Source organism: Pseudorasbora parva, chromosome 1 (genome assembly GCF_024679245.1).
Source record: "Pseudorasbora parva isolate DD20220531a chromosome 1, ASM2467924v1, whole genome shotgun sequence".
NCBI lineage: Eukaryota > Metazoa > Chordata > Actinopteri > Cypriniformes > Gobionidae > Pseudorasbora > Pseudorasbora parva.
In genome coordinates, this window is record NC_090172.1 from 6035327 (window position 1) to 6061901 (window position 26575).

General features: G+C 38.8%; 1 protein-coding gene and 1 long non-coding RNA gene across 2 annotated transcripts in view; both read left to right on the top strand.

The window, feature by feature from the left end:
• Nucleotides 1-26575, top strand: part of vat1l (vesicle amine transport 1-like) — a 69349-nt gene that overhangs the window by 16750 nt on the left and 26024 nt on the right. The window contains exons 6-7 of the mRNA XM_067458393.1: nucleotides 3488-3543; nucleotides 3662-3856. Coding sequence (XP_067314494.1) covers nucleotides 3488-3543; nucleotides 3662-3856 — 251 coding nt within the window. The remainder of the gene's footprint in view (nucleotides 1-3487; nucleotides 3544-3661; nucleotides 3857-26575) is intronic.
• On the top strand, nucleotides 12915-14009 carry LOC137082886 (uncharacterized). The gene is made up of 3 exons (XR_010906419.1): nucleotides 12915-13238; nucleotides 13341-13430; nucleotides 13981-14009. It is a non-coding gene; the product is annotated as an uncharacterized lncRNA (long non-coding RNA).

Genomic DNA, 26575 nt, shown 5'->3' on the forward strand with positions numbered 1-26575 from the left:
GGGGTGCATTAACGCACAGGCTTCTATGGGCTGAGGCCCAGGGGGGAGGGGCCTACTGGCTGCACGAAAATGATATTTCAGTCAGGTCCACTTAAGTCAAAAACACCATAGAACACATTTTTATTGGCATATTTTGTAAAAAAATTTACACTAGGGCTCTGTTCTAAATTCCCCATACTTTTCTTGAGCTCCATGAAAAGCCAAGACTGGGAACACCGGCAGCTTCTGGGGACAACCACTCTTTTTTTTTTTAACTGGGAGGGCAGCATAAATCCCCCAATGAGAACAGAGCATGTGTCAATGACAACAGAATGACATATAACAGGTCATGGAAATATAAGATTATCCTGTAAATTTCAGAGCTGAAAACTTCCTTGTTAGTCAAAGAAAAGCTTTTATAGACACCAGGACTCGGAACGATTGTGTGCTTCATCCTGACGTCATCGACTGACGAAACACGCCTCTACTGAATAATAAGCATGTGTAATTCAGTCGCCCCGCCCACCGACTCATGGAGCTGTTCGAATCACGCTAGCCAACAGCAATAAACATGTGGAAGAAGATAGCAAGATATTGTGGAAGAACACATTCGCTTCATAAGCTTCCTTCGGATCCTAATATTACGAATGTGTGATACTTTATGTGTGATTGTGTGAATGTGTAATATATTTTCAATGAAGTTCCAGCTCACGTGGGTAAGACTTGTACGCTATTCGCTTCATTTCACTGCAGAATCGTTTGTAAACAAGTCTCAAACAAGTTTGAGATTAAAACACATTAAAAAATGTTGTGCCTTCTAAATTGGATCCGACAGGAATGGTGCAACACACTTATGTGAGTTAAACGTCTTTTTTATATGCAATAGTAGTCCCGGGGCTGTGTGTTTTCCAGACGGGCTACCAAACATAGACCTGTCAGCAGGCCGGTGAATCTCAAATGGTGAAATAATATTCCTTTCTTAATCTGGGTCTGATCAGTTCGCACTTATATCCACCGATCGTGCAGGCCAGGTAATACAAAAATAATATTACAATCAATCGCGGGTTGATGAGAAATAAATCATTGTGCTTGTTAGATAAATATGTTTACGAGCCCTGTGAGAGAATCATTCCGGTTGCCGCTTTCAAATCAATCCCTCCCTCATGCAATCTGAACTGAGAGTGGCATAGATATGACAGGAGCTGAAGCTCATTAAATCTGCAAATCTTATTCAATCCTAGCCTTGGGCGTTTACTTCCAAGTCTCCAGTGCGTCACGTCCATCCAAACCCAGCATTCAGGAGAGAGCCTTAAAACCAGTGTAGAAAATAGCCTATTACTTATTAGTTATGATGTTTTTGAATTTAAAAACCACATAAATGTCATTAGATGACCTCAGACAACAGTAAAAAAAAATATTAAAAAAGTCAGTTCATGACACCTTCATGGAGGAGCTGGGGTAGAGGAGCAGCATGCAGTGGAAGCAGCCAAGAAGGCAGACTAGACTGTAAGGCTTTGAGAGTTTTACAGTTACCATTTAAGTGCATAGGAATCAGATCAGCTGATATTGGTGGGGTTGCAGTTTTGTCAATTAGCTGATAGCGGAGCTTGACTACATGGCCTGCCTGAACTAACGCATAATGCTTGATTTTTCAAATAGGCTTATATTTGTATTTATGAGAATTTGCAGCAGTGACTACATCATTCTAGAAATTCATGACTCGCAAACGAATTTTTGGTGAAGAACTGCTGTCTGAACTGGACTGGACAACGCGGATATAATCTGTGATTTCGTAATGCTCCAGATCTGGTCACTGTGTTCCATCGGTGCTGCTTTAGTCTCAGTTTTAAAGTGAAGAGGTTTTGAATCTGGGGATGGAAAAAACAGGACTCACAATATTACTTATTAAATGTCATAATTAAACTTTAAAAGGCTACGATTTCATTATTTAAACGCAAGCACTGCATGTTGCAGTGCTTGGCTCATGTCCAAAATGGCTCATGTCACACCTCTTTTCATCTCTCGGCATTGGCTACCACTCGGATCGAATTCAAAGCTCTGACTCTTGCTTATGGATCTTCCACAAGCTCAGCACCCGCTTACTTCGACTCACTCCTACAAGTCTACACCCACACCAGAAGCCTTCGCTTCGCTAACGAGCAGAGGCTTGTGGTACCATCACAGAGAGGCATGAAATCCCTCTCCAGAACTTTTTCATTCATTGTTCCTGGTTGGTGGAACGATCTTCCGTCCTCCATACACACGACAGAATCACTTGCTTCATTCAAAAGACAGGTAAAAACTCATCTCTTCCATGAGCATTTAATCTTATCATTTAAAAAAACCCTCTAAACTCTTCCTCCTCTACTTATCTTTTTTCCCCCTTTTTCTGGTTTTTGCTACTCTGAGTAGTATACAAATCTTGGTTTTTAGGGCACTTTTTGCGTTTCTTCACAGATCGCTTCCTTTTGCCGAACTCACTGTCATCCCTTTTCCCATCGCATATCGGATTGGAAAGGCATTTATTTTCAATAAAAATTAAGAAATTGTCAAAAAGTGGAAATAAAGTGTCTAAAGAGTGTTTAATAATCGGTGAAGGTTAGGGGTAGGTGTAGGGAGGGCTTTATTTTCCCATTAAGGCCTCCATTTAATCATTTTAATAAATATAATTATTAACAACTACCCTAATGCCATAAGCCAGGGGCTTCTGGGTTCTTAAGGCGCCCCTGCACATTTTACTACATGCCGTCTGTCGACCAATTGATAGTTAACACTTTTTAGCAAGTCTTTTAAAAGGTTTTTTAGTATTATTCTTAAAATGTCCCCCTTCAGGTTGTGGTTTGTGTGTCTTTTTGCTGTGGAATCTTTAATGATATTCACAAACTAAATGTTAGAATATCTTTTATATTTTAGTAATATTCCAAGATCAAAACTTATTGGACTGAAGCAACTTCAGTGTAATTGATTATCTGTGCATCATTTTTTTATAGAAAAATATTAAAATGTGAGTATCAAATACGGTCCATCAGGCTTTTGAAGAACGCTTGTTTGTTCAACTCTCAATCATCATTATATTGCATTAGTGAAGAAGCCTTTCGCTTTCTTCAGCTTTGCTCATAAAACATTTAAATATCATCTTACAAATACATTATTGGCAGATATAGAGTGATGACTAAAATTTTGATATGCATCTTGTGTAAGTACTCTTATACTGTTATTTAAATCATTGATCTATATTGCACTATATCATATTATTACATTATTTTATATTATGTCTTACTTTTTGGTCATATAAATATCAACATCTGTGCCAAATTGCATATTTCTGGTTTCTTTCCCCATATAATTCTGTCTAAAGGTTCATTAAACCATTTTCAGTTCCATATAAAAATATATGATATCATATGTCAGGCTTTACATGGTTAGGTAGGGATAGAAGAAAGTTCATATATCATCTTTAAGAAACCTTACACACTGTTAAAATGTACTTTTGTGAACATATTTCCAGGTTCATCAAACATGGTGACGGGAGAGACAAAAAGTTTCTTCAGTTTTGCTAAGTCTGTGAGTAGAGTTTGATATCTATTTTCCATAACATGTAAACATATTAAGTGTTGGTCTAAAGATGTTTTAAAGATTTGGTGCTCATTTGTCATTGTTAAATTTGCTCTTTGTCTCCCAGTGGTGGCAGGTTGAGAAGGTGAACCCTATCAAACTCTATGAGGAGAATAAAGTCATGGCCGGATTCTCGCTCCTTAATCTCCTCTTCAAGCAGGGGGGTTGCAGCCGAGTCAAGAAAGCGGTGCAAAAACTTCTTTCTCTCTACGACCAAAAGAAGATCAAGCCTCTTGTAGACTCCTTGTGGGCGCTTGAGGAGGTAAGAGACAGCGTTTTCATAAGCATAATCAAATTGCTACAGTATGTAAAAGTATCATACTCATCTGAATGTGTACATTTCACGTTAAGACACTTTAAACACACCTTGTTACACTGAATTGTAACAGAGCGGATTTATATACAATAGAATACGTAATCAATAGACAGCGAGAGCCTTCCAGAGCAGAGTCTGCAAAGAGTTACGAGAGAAGGCCTTTTAAGCCGCCTTTCCACTGCACACGACATTCGGACACGACTGTCGGAGTTTGCCCCCTAGTGGCAGTCGCACGGAAATGTTATTATGATCGTACACGGCAACATGGGAGAGATCTTGCGGTCTCATTTGTATACTTCTCTAGAATCATATCGCAACCTTCTCATATACGGTAGACAAAAACATGACGACACACTGCGTCTTTTAAGTGTTTTTATTTTTTTGTATTCTCTGATCTGTTTATTCTTCCAACAGCCATAGGACCGGACCAGCCGCCTCAATCTAGTAAACTAGATCACATAAACTACTAAGGTGAACTGTGATTCACTCTCACAGACACACACACACACGAGCGGCGCAGCGATCGTTACACAAGAGCCAGACAGCGGCCGCTGACCTATCTAATATCAGCACTAAATAACACCGTTTACTCTTATTCACACATTGAATATAATGATGGTGTGTGTGTGTGTGTTTCAATAACCGGCTGACCCCGACCCATTCGGCAGATTTATTTAGAAAAATATATAATTTAATATTCATCTATTATGCATTTTTAAAAAGGTTGTAAAACAAAATAAAACCTGATAAACAAAAAGAATAATAATTCTCAACTTGCGCGCACACTGATTTGATTGGACAACATTGGAATACATCACATCCGGTCGGCGTGTCGCATACGGTGTAGCCGCTCAAGTTCAAATATTTGAACGCATCCGAAGCTCAAATCGGATCCGTAAATTCCGCATTCGCATATGGTCGGCACCCCACGCAATCCCTGTACGACTCTCCATTGGAAATGAATGACTTCCGGTCCGACGGCGGTCGTTTGTCGTGTGCAGTGGAAAGGCGGCTTAAGGTGGGATAAGTGTTATTTCAAAACCGTTTTAGAAAAAGGACACGGGCTGAGTGGAATAACAAACTTGTAGCCAATCAGCAGGTAAGGGCGTGTCTACTATTGATGGTGAGAAGAGCGCTCCCTCTCGCTCTGTGCATGTCATTATTCAAAACAAACGAGTCACACATGACGGACATTAGCCGAGAACTAGCCTAAAATATGCTGCTTCACTATGCTCGTGTGTCATTTTCGCTTGTTAGTCCATTTGCGATCGTATTGTGTCTCACTTCAGCGATGATAAAGACCCGTTCATTTCCACACCGTATGGAGCATCTAAATCTAATCACTGTGTGCTTCAAGCATCAGCTCACACAATGTCTCCGACAAGTAAGATAATATATGTTTGCTTACTCTTTTCATGATCTATAACCCTTATCCAGTCATAATTGTAATATGTCCTTCTGGACTGTCGTGCTTGTGTTCTATGGAGTTGTTCATTAGAACAGTTTGATCGCTATCTCTAATCTTGTCAGAATTGTAATATGTCGTTAGCTGAACTGTGTGCTTGTGTACTATCGATTTGTTTACAAGAATGGTTTGTGTGTGTTTTTGTGATCGCTATGACTCTAATCTTGTCATAATTGTAATCTGTGTTTAGCTGGACTGTGTGCTTGTGTACTATCGAGTTGTTCATGAGAACGGTTTGTGTGTGTTTTTGTGATTGCTGTAACTCTAATCTTGTCATAATTGTAATATGTTCATTAGTTGGACTGTCTTGCTCGTGTACTATCGAGTTGTTCACAAGAACGGTTTGTGTTTTTGTGATAGAAGGGATGACTTTTTCATTGAATATTCGACCTGGATTAGATACACAGAGATTCTGCCATAGCCGTTGATGCCTCTGGGTTCACGTATGTGTGGGGCGGCGCTATCAAAATATGGGCGAGACCCTTTTGGGGGTAGGGGCGTGTTTGTTTTGGTGATTTGAAATACCAACAACGGTTACCAGATAGCACACACCCAACCTTTAAATTACCTCATGTCTCAAAGCACATAACATTACAATAATAATAAACATACACAACTTCTTTAGGATATTTTTAGAACTCAAAGTTTTCATATTCTGTAACTCACCTTGTAAATGCTCTGACTTGTACCACCTGACTGCTGCAGGTTCATTTCGTTGTTGATAGTGTTGCCATATAAAGGCATAAATCCTGAACCTTTGAGTCATGGACTCCACTAGACCCCTGAAGGTGTGCTGTGGTATCTTGCACCAAGATGTTAGCAGCAGAGGGTTTAAGTCCTGTAAGTTGTGAGGTGGGGCCTCCATGAATTGGACTTGTTCAGCACATCCCACAGATGCTTGATTGGATTAAGATCTGAGTAATTTGGAGTAATTTAAACACCTCAAACTCGTAGTTGTGCTCCTCAAACCATTCCTGTACCATATTTGCTTTGTGTCAAGGCGTATTATTCTGCTGAAAGACCCACAGCCACTAGGGAATAGCAATTCCATGAAAGGTTGTACATGGTTTGCAACAATGTTTAGGCAGGTGGTACGTGTCAAATTAACATCCACATGGATGGCAGGACCCAAGGTTTCACAGCAGAACATTGCCCAGTGCATCATACTGCATCTGCCGACTTGACTTCTTCCCAAAATGCATCCTGGTGCCATGTGTTCCCCTAGTTTGCGACACACATACACCCGGCCATCCACATGAAGAAAACTTGATTCATCAAACCAGTCCACTTTCTTCCATTGCTCCATGGTCCAGTTCAGATGCTCACGTACCCACTGTTGGTGCTTTCGACAGTGGACAAGTTTCAGCATGGGCACCCTGATTAGTCTGTGTGGCTATGCAGCCCCAAATGCAACAAACTGTAATGCACTGTGTATTATGACAACCTTTCTATCAGAACCAGCATTAACTACTTGAGCAATTTGAGCTACGGTAGCTCACCTGTTTGATCAGATCACATGGGCTAGCCTTCGCTCCCTACGTGCATCAATGAGCCTTGGCCGGTTCAGCACTGTTCCTTCGTTGGACCACTTTTGATAGATACTGTGGTTTAATATACCTTAAACACACACACACACACACACACACACACACACACACACACACACACACATACACACACACACACACACACACACACACACACACACACACACACACACACACACACACACACACACACACACACACACACACACACAAATACTTTTTTATTTAATTTTATTGTTATATCATAAACACACAGACTCTCAAAGGTCTTCATGGCAACCCAAAATAAAAGTAGAATTTCACATCTCAATTTAATAATAATGATAATAATAATGATAATAATAATAATAAATTATTATTAAAACATATTTTTTTGTGCAGCACTTTGAAAAACAGTTTGTTTGTCTAATATGATCAAAAGAAAAGTAAATTAATGTTTTACGTCTTCATTTGATTGCCAGAAAAACAGAATTTGGTAAAAATCAAACAGAATTTGAGAAAAAAAAAAAAACACCCTAAAGATGTAATTTTTGTTCATCTTTTAATAAATTGTTGTTAAATTGTATGCGTTTCATGATTTCAATGAATTAGACATGCTTTTTGATTACTGAAAATTAGTCTCAATAGTAGTCAGTCAACCAGAAAAAAAATAATTTTGGGTAAAAATAGCTAAAGATATCAAGACAGTTGCGAGAGTGTGAGTGAGTAGCCTAATAGTGATGCTTGTTGGTTTAATTACAGTGTCTGTGACGTCACCCATAGGATTCTGAAGAGCAGTACTGAAGCGTAAAGTAAGGTCGAGCTGGCTGTTGCCAATTTGCCAGTGCGTCATCGCTCGTCACCCGCTTAATGGCCAAAGAGGCGAGGCGTGGGTGGAGCTGAGGTGATGCAATGACCAACTATAGACAGCAGACAAACGGAAATCCACCTGTCACTCAAAGGGACCACACCCTTAATTATGCAGAGCTTTATATAATGTAAATGAATGAGTCACAAAACGATCACACCCTCACAGTTGTCATGAAGGGCAAAATTAGCCGTATAGACCAAAACCACAATTTGTATTAGTATGTAAACATGTTTTTTTCTGCTGTAAAGTTGGGCATTTTAGCATGGGGCTCAATGAGATTCTGCTCCTTCTGGAGCCTGTCTCTAGTGGCCAGTCGATGAATTGCAGTTAAAGTCGCTTCCGCTTCAAGAGAGACCGTAGGAGGTTGCCGCTTGGGTTACAATTGTGGAACAAATTCCCAACTGTGTCAGATGTGAGTAAAAAAATCGGATTATTTGTGCCTGTTTAAACTCAGCCAAATATATTTAAGCAATACATTAGTATCAAGCTTGCAGTGTGATCGTAGCCTTATTGATTTCTATCAGGATGTGAAGAGAGTTTCAACCTGTATGATAAAAAGTGTTTATGAAAAACATTGCCTGCCTTAGTTTTAAAGGGAATAGTAGCTGATCAAAAAATGGCTCATTTAATTCTAAGGTGAAAAATGGTAATGTAAATCAAAAATGTGGGTGCAAAACCATTTCAGATGTAATTTATTTTTAATTTATTGTTGACTTTCACGTCATTTATCATTTCAACAGTAGCTGGGTTTGAAACACATTCGTTATGCTCTGTCAGAGTGATTTCTCTTTAGATTGCTGTCATCAGCCAAGCAATACATTTACCTCCTCATAATCCCTGAAAATCTAATTCCCAGAAGCCCTTTGAAAGCTTGGAGATATTTAAAAAAGAAGACGCACGCCAACCTCTATTTCTGCATTTGATCAGCTGCTGTCTCAGACCATCAGATGACGGGTGGGCTGTCCGGCTCTGGTACATTTCTCTGCTTTGATTACGGCTGGTTTATGTTGTTCTGTTCTTCCTACACAGTCAGACACCCTCCCTCTGTGAAACCCTGCAGAGCGGCACAGTCTGTGGCCATGTTTTATCAAGCTGTGTATGTGTCTCTTAGAACTATTGCATTGTTGACAATGAACATGATGGACGCTTCGTTGGGTTTTGCTTGTTTAATAGATTGAACATGTTCAATCAGCGTTTGTCAGGTTGTGAAATGTCTGAGAAGTGACGTACTGTACTCTGGCGGTTGACCGCATTAATGTTTTGGCCTAATTTCCTGCACTGATGAAAATGATTCTGTGGTGTAGTAAATACTACAGAAAAAACAAATGTATTTTCTACATGAGAAAGTTCAGGCAAGAATAATAATAAATAAATAAATTCTATATTGATACTCAATACAAGCTTGTAGAAATGTCAATAGCGTACATATCAATGTTATAAAATTAAGTAAAACTACTCAACTTTTCTCATACTGGTGTTCCCATCATGCACTGGGGTTTGAATAATTAATGAGGTTGATTTTCCACTGGCTTCCTGCTATATTTAATTTTTATTTACTTTGCTTTCGTTGTTACAGAACATATTTTGGTAAGTCAAGCCACTTATTCTGGTTGCTTGTTTTTTCTTGTGAAATCTGGCAATGTACCATGAATATTGAGCAGCAAGTCTAGCTCAATATATCCAATTAAAGCCAAGAAGTATGCGTGTTACAATTAGCCCTGTGGGAAAAAAAAAAGATATATAATAAACCAGTCTATAAGCACACTTCAAAGTGATATCACTGCTTTAAAATTCAGCTTGTTTGTATTGTATTACTAGTAAGAGTTCTTCTTTATATGGGTACATTTTAACTGTCAGGAATACTGTGTGTTTAAAGAAGAGGTCTGTTTGGGACCTACACTATATTGCCAAAAGTTTTGGGATGTCTGCCTTTACATGCACATGAACTTTAATGACATCCCATTACTAATCCAGAGGGTTTAATATGTAGTTGACCCACCCTTTGCAGGTATAACAGCTTAAACTCTAGGCTTTCCACAAGGTTTATGGGAATTTTTGACCATTCCTCTAGAAGCCCATTTGTGAGGTCAGCCACTGATGTCGGACGAGAAGGCCTGGTTCTCAGTCTCCGCTCTAATTCATCCCAAAGGTGTTCAGTCAGGTTGAGGTCAGGACTCTGAGCAGGCCAGTCAAGTTCCTACACACCCATCCATGTCTTTATGGACCAACACTTTGTGAACTGGTGTGCAGTCATGTTGGGACAGGAACGGGCCATCCCAAAACTGTCCCCGCAAAGTTGGGAGCATGAAATTGTCAAAAATGTCTTGGTATGCTGAAGCATTAAAAGTTCCTTTCACTGGAACTAAGGGGCTAACGCCAACCCCTTAAAAACAATCCCACACCATAATCCTCTTTCCACCAAACTTTACACTTGGTACAGTGCTGTCAGGCAAGTACCATTTTCCTGACAACCGCCAAACCCAGGCTCATCCATCAAATTGCCAGACAGAGAAGCGTGATTGGTCACTCCAGGGAACACGTCTCCACTGCTCTAGAGTCCAGTGGCGGCTGCTTTACACCACTGCATCCCACGCTTTTTATTGCACTTGGTGATGAAAGGCTTGGATGAGCTGCTCGGCCATGGAAACCCATTCCATGAAGCTCTCTACGCACTGTTTTAGCAAATATGAAGGTCACTAGAAGTTTGCAGGTCTGTAGCTATTGACTCTGAAGAAAGTTGCAGACTTCTGCACACTGTCTCCCTCAGCATGAGCTGACCCCCGTTATGTGATTTTACGTGGTTATGAGTTGCTGTTGTTCCCAATTACTTCCACTGTGTACAGTTGAGCATGGAATATTTAGTAGAGAATACATTTCACGAATGGTCTTATTGCACAGGTGGCAACCCATCACGGTACCACGCTTGAGTTCACTGAGCTCCTGAGAGCGACCCATTCTTTCACAAATGTGTGTAGACGTGTCTGCATACCTAGTGCTTGATTTATACACCTGTGGCCATGGGAGTGATTGGAACACCTGAATTCAATGATTTGGAGGAATGTCCCAGTACTTTTGGCAATTTAGTGTATATTACAAATTGTCTGAAATTGATACATTTTTATTTTTTTATTTAACAAAATATTTTAATTAGCTGATCAGTCTTTAACTAGATACCTTATAAAATACAAATAGTATTCATTATATGTATGAAATACTAAATTTAATGTCAGACATAAAAGTAGTCTTCAACCTCAGAGTCCATGGATTGCAGTTTTCAGCAACAGTGTTAACAGGGTCCAAAATAAACACTCAGCAAAGTGCCAACTGCAAGAGAAAAATTGGTTTTGGTGAGTGAATCAAATCAAGTCACTCGCCAGAGAGAATTAAAGTCTCCCTTCCTTTGGGAGGAGTTTGATTCACTCATGTCACTTACACTGAAAAAAGTATAACTTTAGTGTTGTTCGTTTAATGTGTATTTTCTCATTGAAATAGCTTAATTTTTTTAATTTTTTCATGTCAAGTAAACATTTTAGCTTAGATTTATGGTTCAATCCATTTTTTTACATTGATAGAATGTAAATGGGCAGCGGGACATTAAACTGAATTTATTAATTTGATCAGAGCATTTTTTTTAGATTAAGCAGGATTTGCACATGCGCATTGTTGACTTGCAGATCCCGCTCTCTGTGGTTCAAAAAAAAAAAAAAGTCTGAGAAGTTGAGAACTGTCTGAGAAGAACACAGCACGAACTTGAGCGGTGGCCGTGACGATAACGTTACATTTCAACGGACGTCAGACCCATCCAGCCAGGCTCCGAGACAGAACTAGGAGGAACATTGATAAGGTAAGAGAAACTTTGTCTACCGTTAACGTTTTTACCTCACGTATATCTGACGGGACTTGAGTCTGGCCGTAATTTCAGCGCTAACGCTTGATAGCGTGTAAATTAACTTTTAAGATAGCACTCGAAATGTTCGTAATCTTCATTCAAACTATAACGTTCGGTTATTTTAGCCCCTCATTGGGCGGGTGAGTAATAACCTAAATGCATGCAAACTGTCTAAATTCATTTTGTGGGGGCATTGACCGTGTCAAGGGAAAGAGTTATAACAATAACATTTCTCGAAACAAGTGCAGTTATAGCCTATATAAGCTACAATATTTTCTGCTTATCTTTTTTTAGACTCCAGTTCAAAAGAAAAGTGTGTTTTTTCGCTGAGCACTCTGCAGTCCGAGCGCGCTGAAGCGCTTGCTCATATATCTGAGGTAAATCATTAACACCATCACTGCTTACAGTATTGAACTAAATAAATTACAATCGCCTAAAACGAATAAGCAGGTTACTTTTCTGAAAAAGAGTGCTCCCGAGTCTGTGTTTCTCACAGTTTGCGTGAATCGCGGCACAGTTCCACACACACACAAAATACCGGCAGTTCAATAGTGAAACTCGCAGCTCTTAAAGGGGCCACACTCTATTCCAGCTCTTAAAGGGTTAGTTCACCCAAAAATGAAATTAATGTCATTAACTCCTCACCCTAATGTCGTTCCTTACTTTTAAGACCTCCATCTTCACACACAGTTTAAGATATTTTATATTTTAGTCCCAGAGCATATGCAGTCAATGCCCACTTTACTGTCCATTTCCAGAAAGCTAATAAAAACATAATCAAAGTAGTCCATATGTGACATCAGTTGGTTGATTAGATTCTCTTGAAGCATCGAAAATACATTTTGGTCCAAAAATATCAAAAAGACTTTATTCAGCATTGTCTTCTCTTTCGTGTTCCTAAAAAAAGATTAAAACGGTTCGTGAATCAGTGAATTGATCAATGATTCGGATCGCCAATGTCACGTGATTTCAGCAGTTTGGGAGTTCGACACGCGATCCGAACTGCTGAAATCACGTGACATTGGCGATCCGAATCATTGATTAATTCACTGATTCATGAACCATTTTAATCTTTTTTTGAGGAACACGTCATAGATTGAAAGTCATAGTTTTTGTGATACTTGGACCAAAATGTATTTTCGATGCTTCGAGATTCGAATTAACTAACTGATGTCACATATGGACTGCTTTGATGATGATTTTATAAAAGTGAATGTTTTAGGTCGGCATATAGCAGAGAATAGAATGGGCACACGACTACTCGTTTACGTATGGCATTTGCCATACCCTGGCATTCCACATTTTTAGACCTAACTGTTGATTCACTAATGAGTTGTTGTTGTTGTAATTTAGTACGGTTGTGCTGGGGATTCTGTTTTGTGTTCACCATCTTCTAAACTTATTTCTGTATGCTCTACTTTTAAGATCAATTTAAGTTCATGCGAATTACAACAGTTCCTTTGGTGACAAGTTGGATTACAAGTTCTTGGTGCAGTTGGACAAGCACTCCACCAAACTGTTGGAGGTCATCAGGAGCAAGGGAGGAGTCCACCAGGACATTGCAGGTTTTAGATGAGGTATCTATGAATTTGATAATCAGTGGGATCCATGGCTGAATAGTGTTTTTTTTTTTTTTTGTAATTGTTTAATTTTAATTCATAGTTATTGTTCTTACTCAGACTGCAGACATCACCATCAGAAGAGAATGCATCCTCAAATCTCTGATCTACCTCGGCGAACCTTTTGCGCACCTTTTCAAAGAATACCAGGTAAGGGCATCTCTCTCACTTCCTCACACAAATAACACCTACAGACTAACATGGTCATAGTCTAGGTTTTCCTAGCCACTTTTAATAAATAGGGGTGTGATGAGAAACTCAGCTCACAAGATGAGATTTTAACACTATTTATGAGAAATCTTTGATGCTGAATTTTGAGCTGTGAACACTTAGACCATGTCCAGACGTACTAAAACAATCTTTTTTTTCCTTGTCTTCCCTGGAACACTGTCAAAATAAGTGTGTCCAAAGGAATCCATTTGCAAATGACTTAACACCTATATGCTATGTAAAATCCATGCCTGGTCCTCTCTCTTCCTTCACTGTCGTCGCTCCTCCTTTTATTCTCCCTTCACTCCTCTGTGAAAGCTCTGAGACCAGTGTGACGTGCAGTTGGCACTGATCATCCAATTACTTACCGGCCTCGCTTTGCTCTCACTCGTCACGCGCCTATTCAAGTTCAGTTTAGAGTGTGTAAGAGCTGAAAATGGGAGAGTTCTGAAACTATAATGTACTTATTTTCTCTTTCTTTTTTATGCAGGAAAATGAGATTGAAGAACTGGAGCAAACGATCTTTATCACTGGGAAAGAGGATCCTCTTCATCCACCAAAAGACATTAAAATTGTCCGGAACCTGCTTGCTATATTGCATACAAATAGGTTATATTTAAAGGTTTAGTTCGCCCAAAAACGAATATTCTGTCATTAAAGGTCCCGTTCTTCGCAATTCCATCTTTCAAACTTTAGTTAGTGTGAAATGTTGCTGTTAGAGCATAAATAATACCTGTAAAATTATAAAGCTCAAAGTTCAATGCCAAGCGAGATATTTTATTTAACAGAAGTTCCCTTTCAAAGCCTACAGCGAACAGCCGGTTTGGACTACACCGCTGCACTTCCTGCTGTAATGACGTCACTAGAACCGTTTGTTGACTAACCCTCCACCCACAAGAACACACAAAATAGGGGGCGTGGTCTCGTTGCTCTCCTACGTGGAGAAGAGCGCGCATTCAGCGCTTGCATCGCCCCGTTATGGTAAGAGGCGGGACCTTTCCGGGCAAAGTGCGCTAAGCTGCTGTCCAATCACATCACGGGAAGCGCTGGCCCAATCAGAACTCTTTATGGGTCTTAAGAGAGAGAAATGACATTGGTGTCATTAAAGGCCTGTCTGAGCCATCGGATTTCAACTAAAATATCTTCAATTGTGTTCCGAAGATGAACAGAGGTCTCACGAGTGTCGAACAACATGAGGATAAGTGATTAATGACAGAATTTTTATTTTTGGGTAAACTAACCCTTTAAATGTAGAGCTTACAGCTCTGTATCAGAAACTGATGCAGTGATCACTGTTCACTGTCTGAGGAGCAGTTCCAGGATTTGTCTCTGGTGTTCAGCTGAAAGAGACTGTTCATCATATACATTTATGGACATGAAATACATTTGTATCTTAATATTTTAATTGTATTTTAGGATGTTTTATGGCGAACTGTGTTGTCAGGACAAACATTCCTAATTTAATATTACTACTAATGTGATGTCATCGAGTGGTGATTTGATTATTTGTAACAAATTTGTATTTTTGTGTGAAGCAGACTGTTCTTCATACATGTGAACATGTTCATTGAACAATAAATATAAATGTGTTCTAAAGGAAAGTGTTATGATAGTCATTGATCAAAATGTTTTAAAAGCTTTTTTTTGTTTTGATTATACATTTTAAATAATGACATCTTAATTTGAGACAACCTAAAATAATTAATTTACTTTGGCCTATAAATATTACTTTGTTTTAATTTAAATAATTAGTTTATCCCAACATAAAATAATGATTTGTTAGTTTGATCCAATTTAAAATAATTAGTTTGTTCCAATCTAAAATAATTAGTTTGATCAACCTTTAAAAAGTGGTTGCATGGATTTAAACTTTTCAAATTAAACTAAATTAAATTATTTACTTGAGTCAATGTAAAATATTTCGTGTGATCGATTACTTCAATTTTTTTAAGTTGATCCAAGGGTTTTATTTTTTCAGTGTAGCTAGTGTGTAATGTTGCTGTTTGAGCATAAACAACATATGCAAAGTTACAACGTTCAAAGTTTAAAGCAAAGGGAGATATTTGCTTTTAAAAAATTAAATTCCTAAGGAATACAGCGAATGGCCGGTAGGGACTACAAACATTCCTCCAGGGTTGCTGACATCACCAGCCCCAATATTAATGTTTAAAATACATAAACCCCTCCTCCGAGAATATTAAATAAGGGAGGCTAGGCCATTTTTTATTGCTGTGGAGAAGAGTTGTTTGTAGGCTGGAGAGTTTGTGCCGCAATGCCGACCGAATACTGTTATTTTCATCTGGATTGCAGGTCCACTTTGTTCAGCCTTCCTAGGGATGGGGGAGTTAGGGATCAATGGTTAAAATGTATTTTTAACTCGGTCCCTCATAATTATTACCCTAATCTCGCTCTGTGTTCTGCACATTTTATGGAGGAAAGCTTACACAATCTTTGCGAGTTCAATGCAGGATTCGCACAACGTCTTGTCCTGAAAGATGGAGCAGTTCCAACTTTAAAAACGGGCCACAAGCTGTAAGTAGGATTTATTTTTTGTAGATGTGTTTTCCTCTAATAGTTGTTAATTGTATATTGTAGCAAGGAAGTAAACAAATGACAATGCTGTTTGGCTCTGCAAACCAGTTTGTTAAATGCTTATTCATACTTAACGTTATCCGACAAACACCTAACGTTACAAACTTTTTTAAATCTCAACAGCGAATTTGCTTGGAATTAGTGTAAATTATTCTTATTAGCGCTTATAATGTTTATCTACATGCTTGTTTATCTACAGGCATGCTAAACAGGTTCTGTGTTTGATTTGGCTACTATAGCAAAGCCAATGTTTAGTGTTCATTTTGGGTTAATAGTTCTTGCGACAGATAGTTGGCTATAATCGTTTTAAAAATACAAAAGGTGCCATTCAGTGGCGATCACTATAGATCCGCAGTCTTTACAGACTACCAGTAAAGGTAAGGGGTTTCTGAAATACGTGCACTAGGCACTTAGAGAATCAGAACACAGCTAACCAATCTGAGCCTATGGCATATTTTTGAGGGACCGGCTTCATAGAACCCGGAAACCATCAGACCGTTTTTACAAGGAGAGACAGAGCAGTGTAGAATAAAGGTAAAATATTTGAAAAATAATGTTTTTTTTTTTTTAAACGAAGCATGAACACGTTACAGTGCACCCCACAAACACAATCAAGCCTTCGAAAGAATGTTTTACCACCCCTTTAAGGTGTAAGGGAAGGGTCAACAGTAATTATAGATGTAAATACAGAAAGTATTGCATGCAGGTATTTATTCTCAACATTGTATTTCCTCAAAATGTAACTAGTTTAATCTCACATTATAATGACTTTAATCTTGAGATATTTTTACTTTTTATTATTGCTTAGCCCTAATCCTCTTCTGTAACACTTAATATAAAGGCTACGATTGAAGCCGTTGCACTTTAAACATTACACTTTACTTACTTAAGAAAGTACTGGTAATGTAAGATAACTACATGGGTTAAGGTTAGGTTTAGGGGTAGGTTCATGATTAGTACCTAGTTATTACCCAGTTATTGCAATTACTATAATACATACATAGTATGTAAAAGGAGAACAGGACTGTAAAATAAAGTGTTAACTTTTTTATATTTCAAATTTTTGTTGTTGTTGAAAGCGAATTTCTCAGGTGTAAACTATACTATACTATACGATACCACACCACACCATGTTATACTATACTGTACTGTACTGTACTGTAATGTACTGTACTGATAGCGTACTATACTATACAATATCATACTATACTGTACTATACTTTATCATACTTTATCTTACTATACTATATCATACGATATCATACTACACTATACACTCTTAGAAGAAAAGGTTCTATCGGCCATACGTATTTGGAAACCCTAAAAGGTTCACTGTAAAAAATGCTTTTCGTACTTTGTATTTTTGTCTTGTTTCTAGTCTAAACATCTAAAAATTCTTAAAAAACGAAGTATCTGATAATATATCTGTAATATATCTGCTTATTTTAAGCAAAAACTCTTAATTTTGAGTTATTTTTTCCCAAAACAAGAGAATGACTTTTACTCACTCTTAGAATCCCTCCACTTTTATGTGTTCATGGTTCATCACTTTTATGCTGTCCCAGATTATGTGTGTGGCGCTGAACTGAAGCAAGAAGCAGGCTTTTGAGCTGGTAGGTTAATGTCACTCCACTCCAGTTGTATAAACTGTTCCAGGTCGGCTCTCTAATTATATAGATTATAATTTCTTGTTTAGTTAATATAAAATCAATAGCACACTTGCAGTAGATTTGTACTATCAAACTACAGTTTGGCAAAAAAAAGTATTTAGTCAGCCACCAGTTGTGCAAGTTCTCCCACTTAAAAAGATTAGAGAGGGCTGCAATTTTCATCATAGGTACACTTCAACTATGAGAGACAGAATGAGAAAAAAAAGCTCATTATCCGCCCTTCATATCCAAATTCATTAAACCTGGGAATTTTAGGAAGGTCACAATCCCCCCGTTTTAGCCACTTTTATGTGGGTATCCGCGGGTACCCTACCCGTTGCAGGATTCTAGACCAAAGTAACAAAGGCTACCATCACTAACACTACGCCACCAGGGTCTCAAATCCTGCAGTGGCAAACGTGTGCCCCTGCTTAAGCCAGTACATCTCCGGGCATGTCTGAAGTTAGCTAGAGAGCATTTGGATGATGCAGAAGAGGACTGGGAGAATGTCATATGGTCAGATGAAACTAAAATAGAACTTCTTAGTAAAAATTCAACTTGTCGTGTTTGGTGGAGAAAGAATGCTGAGTTGCACCATACCTACTGTGAAGCATGGGGGTGGAAACATCATGCTTTGGGGCTGTTTTTCTGCAAAGGAACCAGGACTGATCGTGTAAATAAAAGAATGAATGGGGCCATGTACCGTGAGATTTTGAGTAAAAACCTCATTCCATCAGCAAGGGCATTGAAGATGAAACGTGGCTGGGTCTTTCAGCATGACAATGATCCCAAACACACCACCCGGACAACGAGGGAGTGGCTTCGTGAGAAGCATTTCAAGGTCGTGGAGTCGCCTAGCCAGTCTCCAGATCTTAACCCTATAGAAAATCTTTGGAGGGAGTTGAAAATCTGTGTTGCCCAGCGACACCCCCAAAATATTGTGAAATGTTTTGGGTGTAACCCTGGCATCCTGGCCAAACTTTGCCCATGGGCCTCTGTCCATCATGGCCTTCTAATCATCCCTCTCCTGATTGGCTTAATCACTCTCCTCTCCACCAATCAGCTGGTATGTGGTGAGTGTTCTGGCACAATATGGCTGCCGTTGATCCAGAAAAAGCGCTATATAAATGTAACTAATTATTATTATTAAAACATCACTGCTCTAGAGGAGATCTGCATGGAGGAATGGGCCAAACTAGCAGCAACAGTGTACAGTGTGTAAAACTTTTGACCTCTGTCATTGCCAACAAAGAGTATATAACAAAGTATTGAGATGAACTTTTGTTATTGACCAAATACTTATTGTCCACCATAATTTGCAAATAAATTCTTTAAAAATCAGACAATGTGATTTTCTGGATTTTTTTCTCATTCTGTCGCTCATAGTTGAAGTGTACCAATGATGAAAATTGCAGGCCTCTCTCATCTTTTTAAGTGGGAGAACTTGCCTATTGGTGCCTGACTAAATACTTTTTTGCCCCACTGTATATTCGGTTTGCTTTGTGCCTATGGCCGAATCACAGCCATGCTAATATTCTGAACAACAATACTTTTGCTCGTGTGGAAAATTTGTCGTCTAATGCTCTGTAAGCTTTGATATCTGTCATCCGCATGACTCTCCAGATTCTGCGATTCAATCTCTCACTGAACACTCTCACACATTTCCCTGCAGCTGTCTGAGTGCAGTGTTTATATCACACTGATTGATTGCATCAACTGAGAGCATGTGTCAGACTCTTGAATTGGTGGATATTACAGCATTTGGTGTCTTTTTGTGTGTATAATTAAATTTAGTTTTTGTTTCTTCATACCTGACTTTTGGAGGGAAATTGCTGGATGTCAGCACAAGAATGTATCATTGACAGATGTTTTAGTGCAGTTCAGGAGGCAGCAGCAGGACTGCTGAGGAAAGACTATCTTTATAAGAGATGGCTGCAGGCTTTAAAACGGTGCTTGATTATGATTTCACTTTTTTAACTTTAGCTAGTGTGCAATGTTGCTGTTTGAGAATAAACAATATCTGCAATGTTATAACGTTCAAAGCAAAGGGATATATTTTATTTTAAAGAAATGCTTTTTAAGGACTGCAACAAACTGCTGGTAGGGACTACAACAAACTTATGCATGGGTTTGTGACATCACTAACCCTAAAATTGACATAAGCCCCGCCCCTGAGAACACGCAACAATGGCCATTTTGAGAAGAGGAAGAGTTGTAGTCGTACACATTTATGAGTCTGCTCAAGCTGTCGCAGCCGTCTTTTCACATTTATTGCAATACGGTATGTAACGCAAATGAAATAGCATGGTATAAATGCAAAATGACAACATAAGTTATAACCATAATTAAACTAAACTATACCTGTTCTGTCTTCATGCAGAAGATATTCTTTGGCTCTGAAGGATCTTACAACAGTTCCCACACAAGCGATTTAAGATTATCAGAATATGCTATTTGATGACTTGAAGAAAGTTAACTCCACATCAGATACATAAATTCATCAACTATCCATTTAGAAACGTCCTGTCTCATTCTACTTGTTGTCTCTTCTTCTTGAGTCTCTCCATCATTGACCATTTATATAATATAAGGTTATGTACAAACTAAAGTAGGCCTACCCAACAACTGAATCAAAAATGTCTTTATAATTACAATTTAATTCAACATAATTGAATGTAAGGACGTAGAAAATAAATTGCATTGAAATTCAAATAAATGCAAATAACTCCACAAGTGTAATTATTAACTAGAAAATGAAAGTTTAAATTAAAACTCATGAATTTAAAGAGAGACTATTGTTAAATTTAGAAATAATAATAATAATTTATTTAGGACCCATTTTAGGCTCTTGCCTTGTCACGGTTCACTTGTATACAGGATCATGTCACTACAGTTAAAATGTATTTAAAAAATAGTTTGCAGTTTTCAGCTTGTGCTGTGAAGAAGGCGGAATAATTGTGTTCTTGTAAATGCTAATTGAGAGCCATTATGTAGGACACACCTGTGATCCTGTTTGTCAGCTGTGATCTTCTGGAGAGACTTCAAAGCGTTGTTCTGATGACATTAGCATGTACAGCTGGTGTTCGCGCTCAGTGTTCATTCGTACAGCGTCGCTTTAAATGCCATGCTACTTTAGGCCATCATATTTCATAAAATCCTAATACTCACACCAGCTCCAACTTTTTCTTTTCTCCCTAACCTTTTAATGGGATCAAAATGTTTTAGCTCTAATTTATCTCTTGTCTTTATCCCTGCAGCACATTAAATAGTTAGGGAGAAGGAAAATGAGCAGACATTTACTTTCCAAGTGTAAGCTGGTATTATGATTTTATTAAATATGATGGCAAAAGTCTTTACTTTGCTGTAAATATTTGATAACACTTAATTTTGATGGTCCACTTTAGACACTCTACTTACTATAAGTAATTTTGCAAATACATGTTAATTAACGGAAATGAAACCTCAAAAATAGCACACACAAATATAGACTGATCTATATTTTTCAGTACCTTCAATTAAAATGCTTTTTAGCAAACACTTCTCTTGTTTACGGGATTGCTCTTAGCAATCATAATTTTGCTGTTTGCTGTTTAAAACAGACTTAATGTCAGTGGATGCCCTATGATGCCTAGATAGGGAGCATATAGACTGAAAATAACTCAATTTGGACAAAACTAAAATGTGAGTTTAAACCTTTGGTTAGACATTTAATAAATGCATAAATGCTTTTATTATTATTAAACATTTCGATTTTTATTTCCACATTTAGAACAGTTTTCTACATTAACATTGATTTCTATTTGAAAGTAAATGGCCTGGGGGGGTGGGGAGAGGGATTTTTTTGGGGGCACATAATCAGAAAAAAACAACCACAACTAAAGCCTAGTTCACACTGCCCGATTTTTGCCCCGATTTTGAGTCGCCGACAGGTTTTGTGAAATCGCCGACAAATGCCCGAGATCACAGGCAAATCGGTGCTCGTGCACGCGAGTGACAATCACGCAGTATGAATAATCAAAGACGCGATCAGAGAGAATCGCCGACGAGTCGCCGACGCCGGTGAGATATTTGGCATGCTAAATATCTGGACCTGTCGGCGATTCAAACTCCTGCTGTGTGAACTATGTTCTGACTGAAAATTACACCGACAGCCAATGAGAGAGTGAGATACAGGGCAGCAGGAGGTTCAGGGAGGAGTTATAAAGCAGAATTTCAGTATTTTAATAGATATATTTACAGTTCTATCAAACAGAAACAAAGGCCAAACATTTGCACATCCAGCCACAGCAGCAGCACATTAAATAATTATTTATTTACCTCAAACTGTCTTTGCAGAACACAATCCTGGCTCCCTCTGTCTCTCCAACAATTTCTTCCGCCATAATCTTTTTTCTTTTTCTCCACAAATCAGCGCACATACAATTTGAAGCAAACTTTGTGCAGTTTATCATTTTTAATAACAATTCCAAAAAAGTAAATAAAATAAAATAAAAATTCCAACAAATCTGACGCACGTGTGATCTCGCGTTGTTTACTTGTCACATCGCACGTGTGTTTGGGAAAGTAGTTTGCACACCGGAGAGCGAGAGAGTTGTCGGCGATTCTTCCTCTTGTTCAGTCATGCAGTGTGAACTCCTCTGTCGTCAAACCATCGTGCAGTGTGAACACAGCAGTGACTGAATGATACCCCAGATAGTCATGCAGTGTGAATAGAGCTGTGACCCGACGAGTTTGAAAATCGTGCAGTCTGAACTAGGCTTAAGGCCCCATTTACACTGCATGGTTCAAGTGACCCAATTCGTGTAAGCAGTAAAACAACGGATGAATTCCGATATCCTCAGATCGGATTCAGGCCTCACTCATATGTGATAATAAATCCGATATGATTCGGATGCGTGCATTAGCGTCTGCCATGTAAGCGGTCAAATCGGATATTCCCCAGTAAATGCGAGTCGTATGTCATTGAAAAAAAGACGGGGGCGAATGACGTCAACTCAGGTGGACACAAACTGCGATCAGTGTTGCCAAGTCCACAGTTTTCATGCAGAATAGGTCTACTTTAACACAGTTTTGAGTTGCAATTGGGCGGGTTTTGTTGTGAAAACCTGGCAACCCCGTCAAGGGCTCTCCTCTTTTTCTCCGCCTTAAGAGAGAAATGTTTTACCAACTTTAAAGATGTGTGGAACAGTGCAGACAGCAAAACATTGTGCAATCATTTTGTCTGTGTCCATTGCTTACCGCGCTGTTTTACTTCCTTCCACCGGTTAAGAACGTCTTGGGCTGTTTTGCCAGTGTAGAGTGTAAATGCAAATATCGGATACGGGGCGCTTTTGAAAGGATGACGTAAGCGGGTTGTCAAAAAAAATCGGATATAATCACATAATCGGAACTGTGCATCAAGACCTGCAGTGTAAATGCAACCTAAAACAGAAACGGGAGACGTAGACACAACAACGATCCAACAAAGACTGACAAACACAAGGAGCTTATAGAAGGGAAGAAATCAGGCAGGGTATGAAGGAACACAGGTGGGGCAAATGAAACCAATAATGAGATAACAAGAGCGGAGGAATCAAACAATGACAGAAGCACATGGTCACACTGACAAAACACACATGTTCACACGAGACAGGACAGGCATGTGAAAACAAGGCACGTTCTTTATTTTAGATGAATACAGTTTTAACACAGCACATTTCATACAGTTTTTATTTGTGCATAACTACATTTAAAGTCGTTTAACAAACATTTCAGAAAAACAACTGTAACATTTAGAAGTAATATTTTAATTCAAGGGTAATCAACCGATCTCTGCCATCCCTTTTCCACTGAATTGATGCCGGTGTGTTGCCAGAATCTGAGGCTGTGCTGGGCTGATGTTTGGCAGGAGAACTGTGAACCCCATGATTCTGACAGATATCATGACAGGCTCCTTATAGCCTGCACATAAACAAGCAGCGCTGAGAACATGTGTTAACATCTAAAGTTATATTCAGCATTACAAATAAGTTTGTTTTTTGCAAGGCATTAGTCACCGATGCTGACTGATGTGTTTGGCTGACTGACATCTCGTCCTTGTTAATACAATTATTTGGAACACTTTATTTCATTGGTTCACTTTAGACATTCTACTAACTATAAGTAACTTTGCAAATACATTTCAACTACCAGTTATTAGAGACTGTCTGCTTTATATCTACTAACACTATATTTGAATGCTTTTTTAAGTAACTTAAAAAATGCTGGGTTAAAAACAACCCAAGTTGGTTTGAAAATAAATTAACCCAACAACTGGGTTGTTTTAACCCAGTGAATGGGTTGTTTTAACCCAGCAGTGTGGTTAAATGTTTTCACAAAACAACCCAATTGCTGGATTTGTCCATTTTCAACTTGGGTTGTTTTTAACCCAGAGTGTACATGTCAACTTATTCTACTGACCCAAACCTAACAGGGTGGTTTCCCAAAAGCATCGTAAGCCTATGTAGTATTTTAAAATCTTTAGAAGAATCTTTTAGAAGTGTAGAACTAGTGCTCTGAAGTTGATTAGTGCGCTTTTATTGATTTGAGTTTGTTGTTTGTTCCCCAGGATTTGCAAAAGACATTGCACAATGGGATGAGTACTTACTTCATATGGAAAATATTATTTCATGTTGCACAAGAGATTAAAACGTATAATTAGTCATGGTTAACAACATTAAACAATATTACCTGAATCATCTGGCAGGATAATTGGCACTGGAATGGAGGGCCTTGCAAACCTCATCTCCTCCAGTGCCAATCTCCTCTCTACTAAAGCGAGCTTGGTCTTCTTGAGGTCAGTGAGCTGCTGCTGAAAGTTCTTGTCCCTCTCATTGGCATGTTAAAGACATTTTCTGACATTAGGACATCGTTTTTAGTCCTGACTACAACCACAGACCTTCTCAAACCACTTAAGTCTTGTGGCTGTAGTATGACAATTGAAGATTTCTGGGCAATGGGTGGGGTGTTGGGAGGTTTGGGAGATGGTAGGTGTCTGCCAATTAGAGGTGAACCTAATTGCTCCTGTGAGCATGATGGATCTAGTCTCAGCCTCAGACATGCCCACGGACTGTTGGGTGAATATGGCACACTTTTCTGGAAACACTTCAGGAGTTTTGAAGTTGTCATCTGATTGGTTGAATTCTACAGGATGTCCCGCGAAACGTTTGTACTCCATTCTTTAGAAGAACGCCACCAAGTTAATAACTGTGACAATGGCCTTGGTATACCTACGAGTCCGCACTTTTATAATGTAATGCTGATTTGACTGTCAAGAAGTAGTCAGCTGCAGAGCTTGATTCAGGTCAGGCTCTGTAAAAGTGCGCATATCGACCGCATATCTGAGACCTAAAATGACAGCCATTGTAAGTTCACAAGACCAAAAGTGCATATGAAGTGTGCCATTTGGGACAGAGCCAATGAGCGCTTACCAGGATCAAATAAACGCTGGATTTTCACAATTATATGAAGTTTGTGGCTCCATTGTTCACTGTCAGAAAAAAAGGTACATTGCTGTCACTGGGGTGGTACCCTAAGGTACAAAACTGAAAAGGTACTAATATGTACCTTTAAGGTACTACTATGTACCATTTAGGGGTGAGTAAGCTACAAAGATGTACCTTTTCACTTTTGTACTTTAGGGTACCGCCCCAGTGACAGAACTGTACCTTTTTTCTGAGAGTGTTGCAGTAAACTTGCACAACATTCTTGAATTAATCATGTATAGACGCACTGCCGATCTGCACGGACATCTTGGATAAAAAGCTTAAGTGGAGTCCAGACCTTCTGTCATGAGTCTGAAGGCCTGGCTACGTGAGACTATGATGGACCTGACTCAGATTCAGGTTGAGGCATCCCTACTCCTCCATGGAGGGCAATACCACCACAAATCCCATCTGAAGCACTTGTGCCAAGTATTGACAGTGCCTTTTCTTCTTTCAGTGTAAGAAGGGGGGATTTATTGGGCACAGCACCTGTTTTATTAATGATTGTCCTCTGCAGTGCCCTTGAGGCTTGCAAAATCCTGCCACGTATTCCTGACCTCCTTCCCTGATCTCTTAATGCCCCTTGTTGCAGTTAGTTTTGTAGCAATATCCTTCCAGATTGTTTTTTTGGTTTTTGTTTATTTGTATGACTGCCTATGTGCTTATATGTTTTCCCTTGTAGCAAATGATATATAGGTTTAACATTTTAAAATACAAGCTGTGCTACAATTGCGAGCCATTCTATAAGGCGACATTTCAGCTCTTTAAAAACGGACAGCGACTCGTAAGTAGCACTTAAATGATTAGTTCACTTTAAAATGAAAATGACCCCATGATTTACTCACCCTCAAGCCATCCTAGGTTTTTATGGCTTTCTTCTTTCTGTTGAACACAATCAGAGTTATATTAATAAATATCCTGACGCTTCCAAGCTTTATAATGGCAGTGACTGTTGGGGTCCATTGAGTTTGAAGCTCAAAAAGAGCATCCATCCATCATAAACGTATACTCCGAATGGCTCCGGGGTTTAATAACGACCTTCAGAATGAAGCAATGCATTTGTATAAGAAAAATATCCATATTTAACGTTATAAAGTAAAATATCTAGCTTCCAGCAGACTGCCTTCCGTATTCAACTTACGAAGAAAGTGTAACGTCTCTCTCAGGTCAAAACACTTAGTTACACTTTTTCTGTAAGTTGCATAGGTAGTCTGGCAGAAGCAAGATAACCCCCTTTTTTGAACACTTTTGAGACCAGCCAAACCAGCTAAACACTAGCTTAGCAATGTTGGGAGACCTAAACCATGTGAATGCAAGTTAAACCAGCTTATTCTTGTGTAAT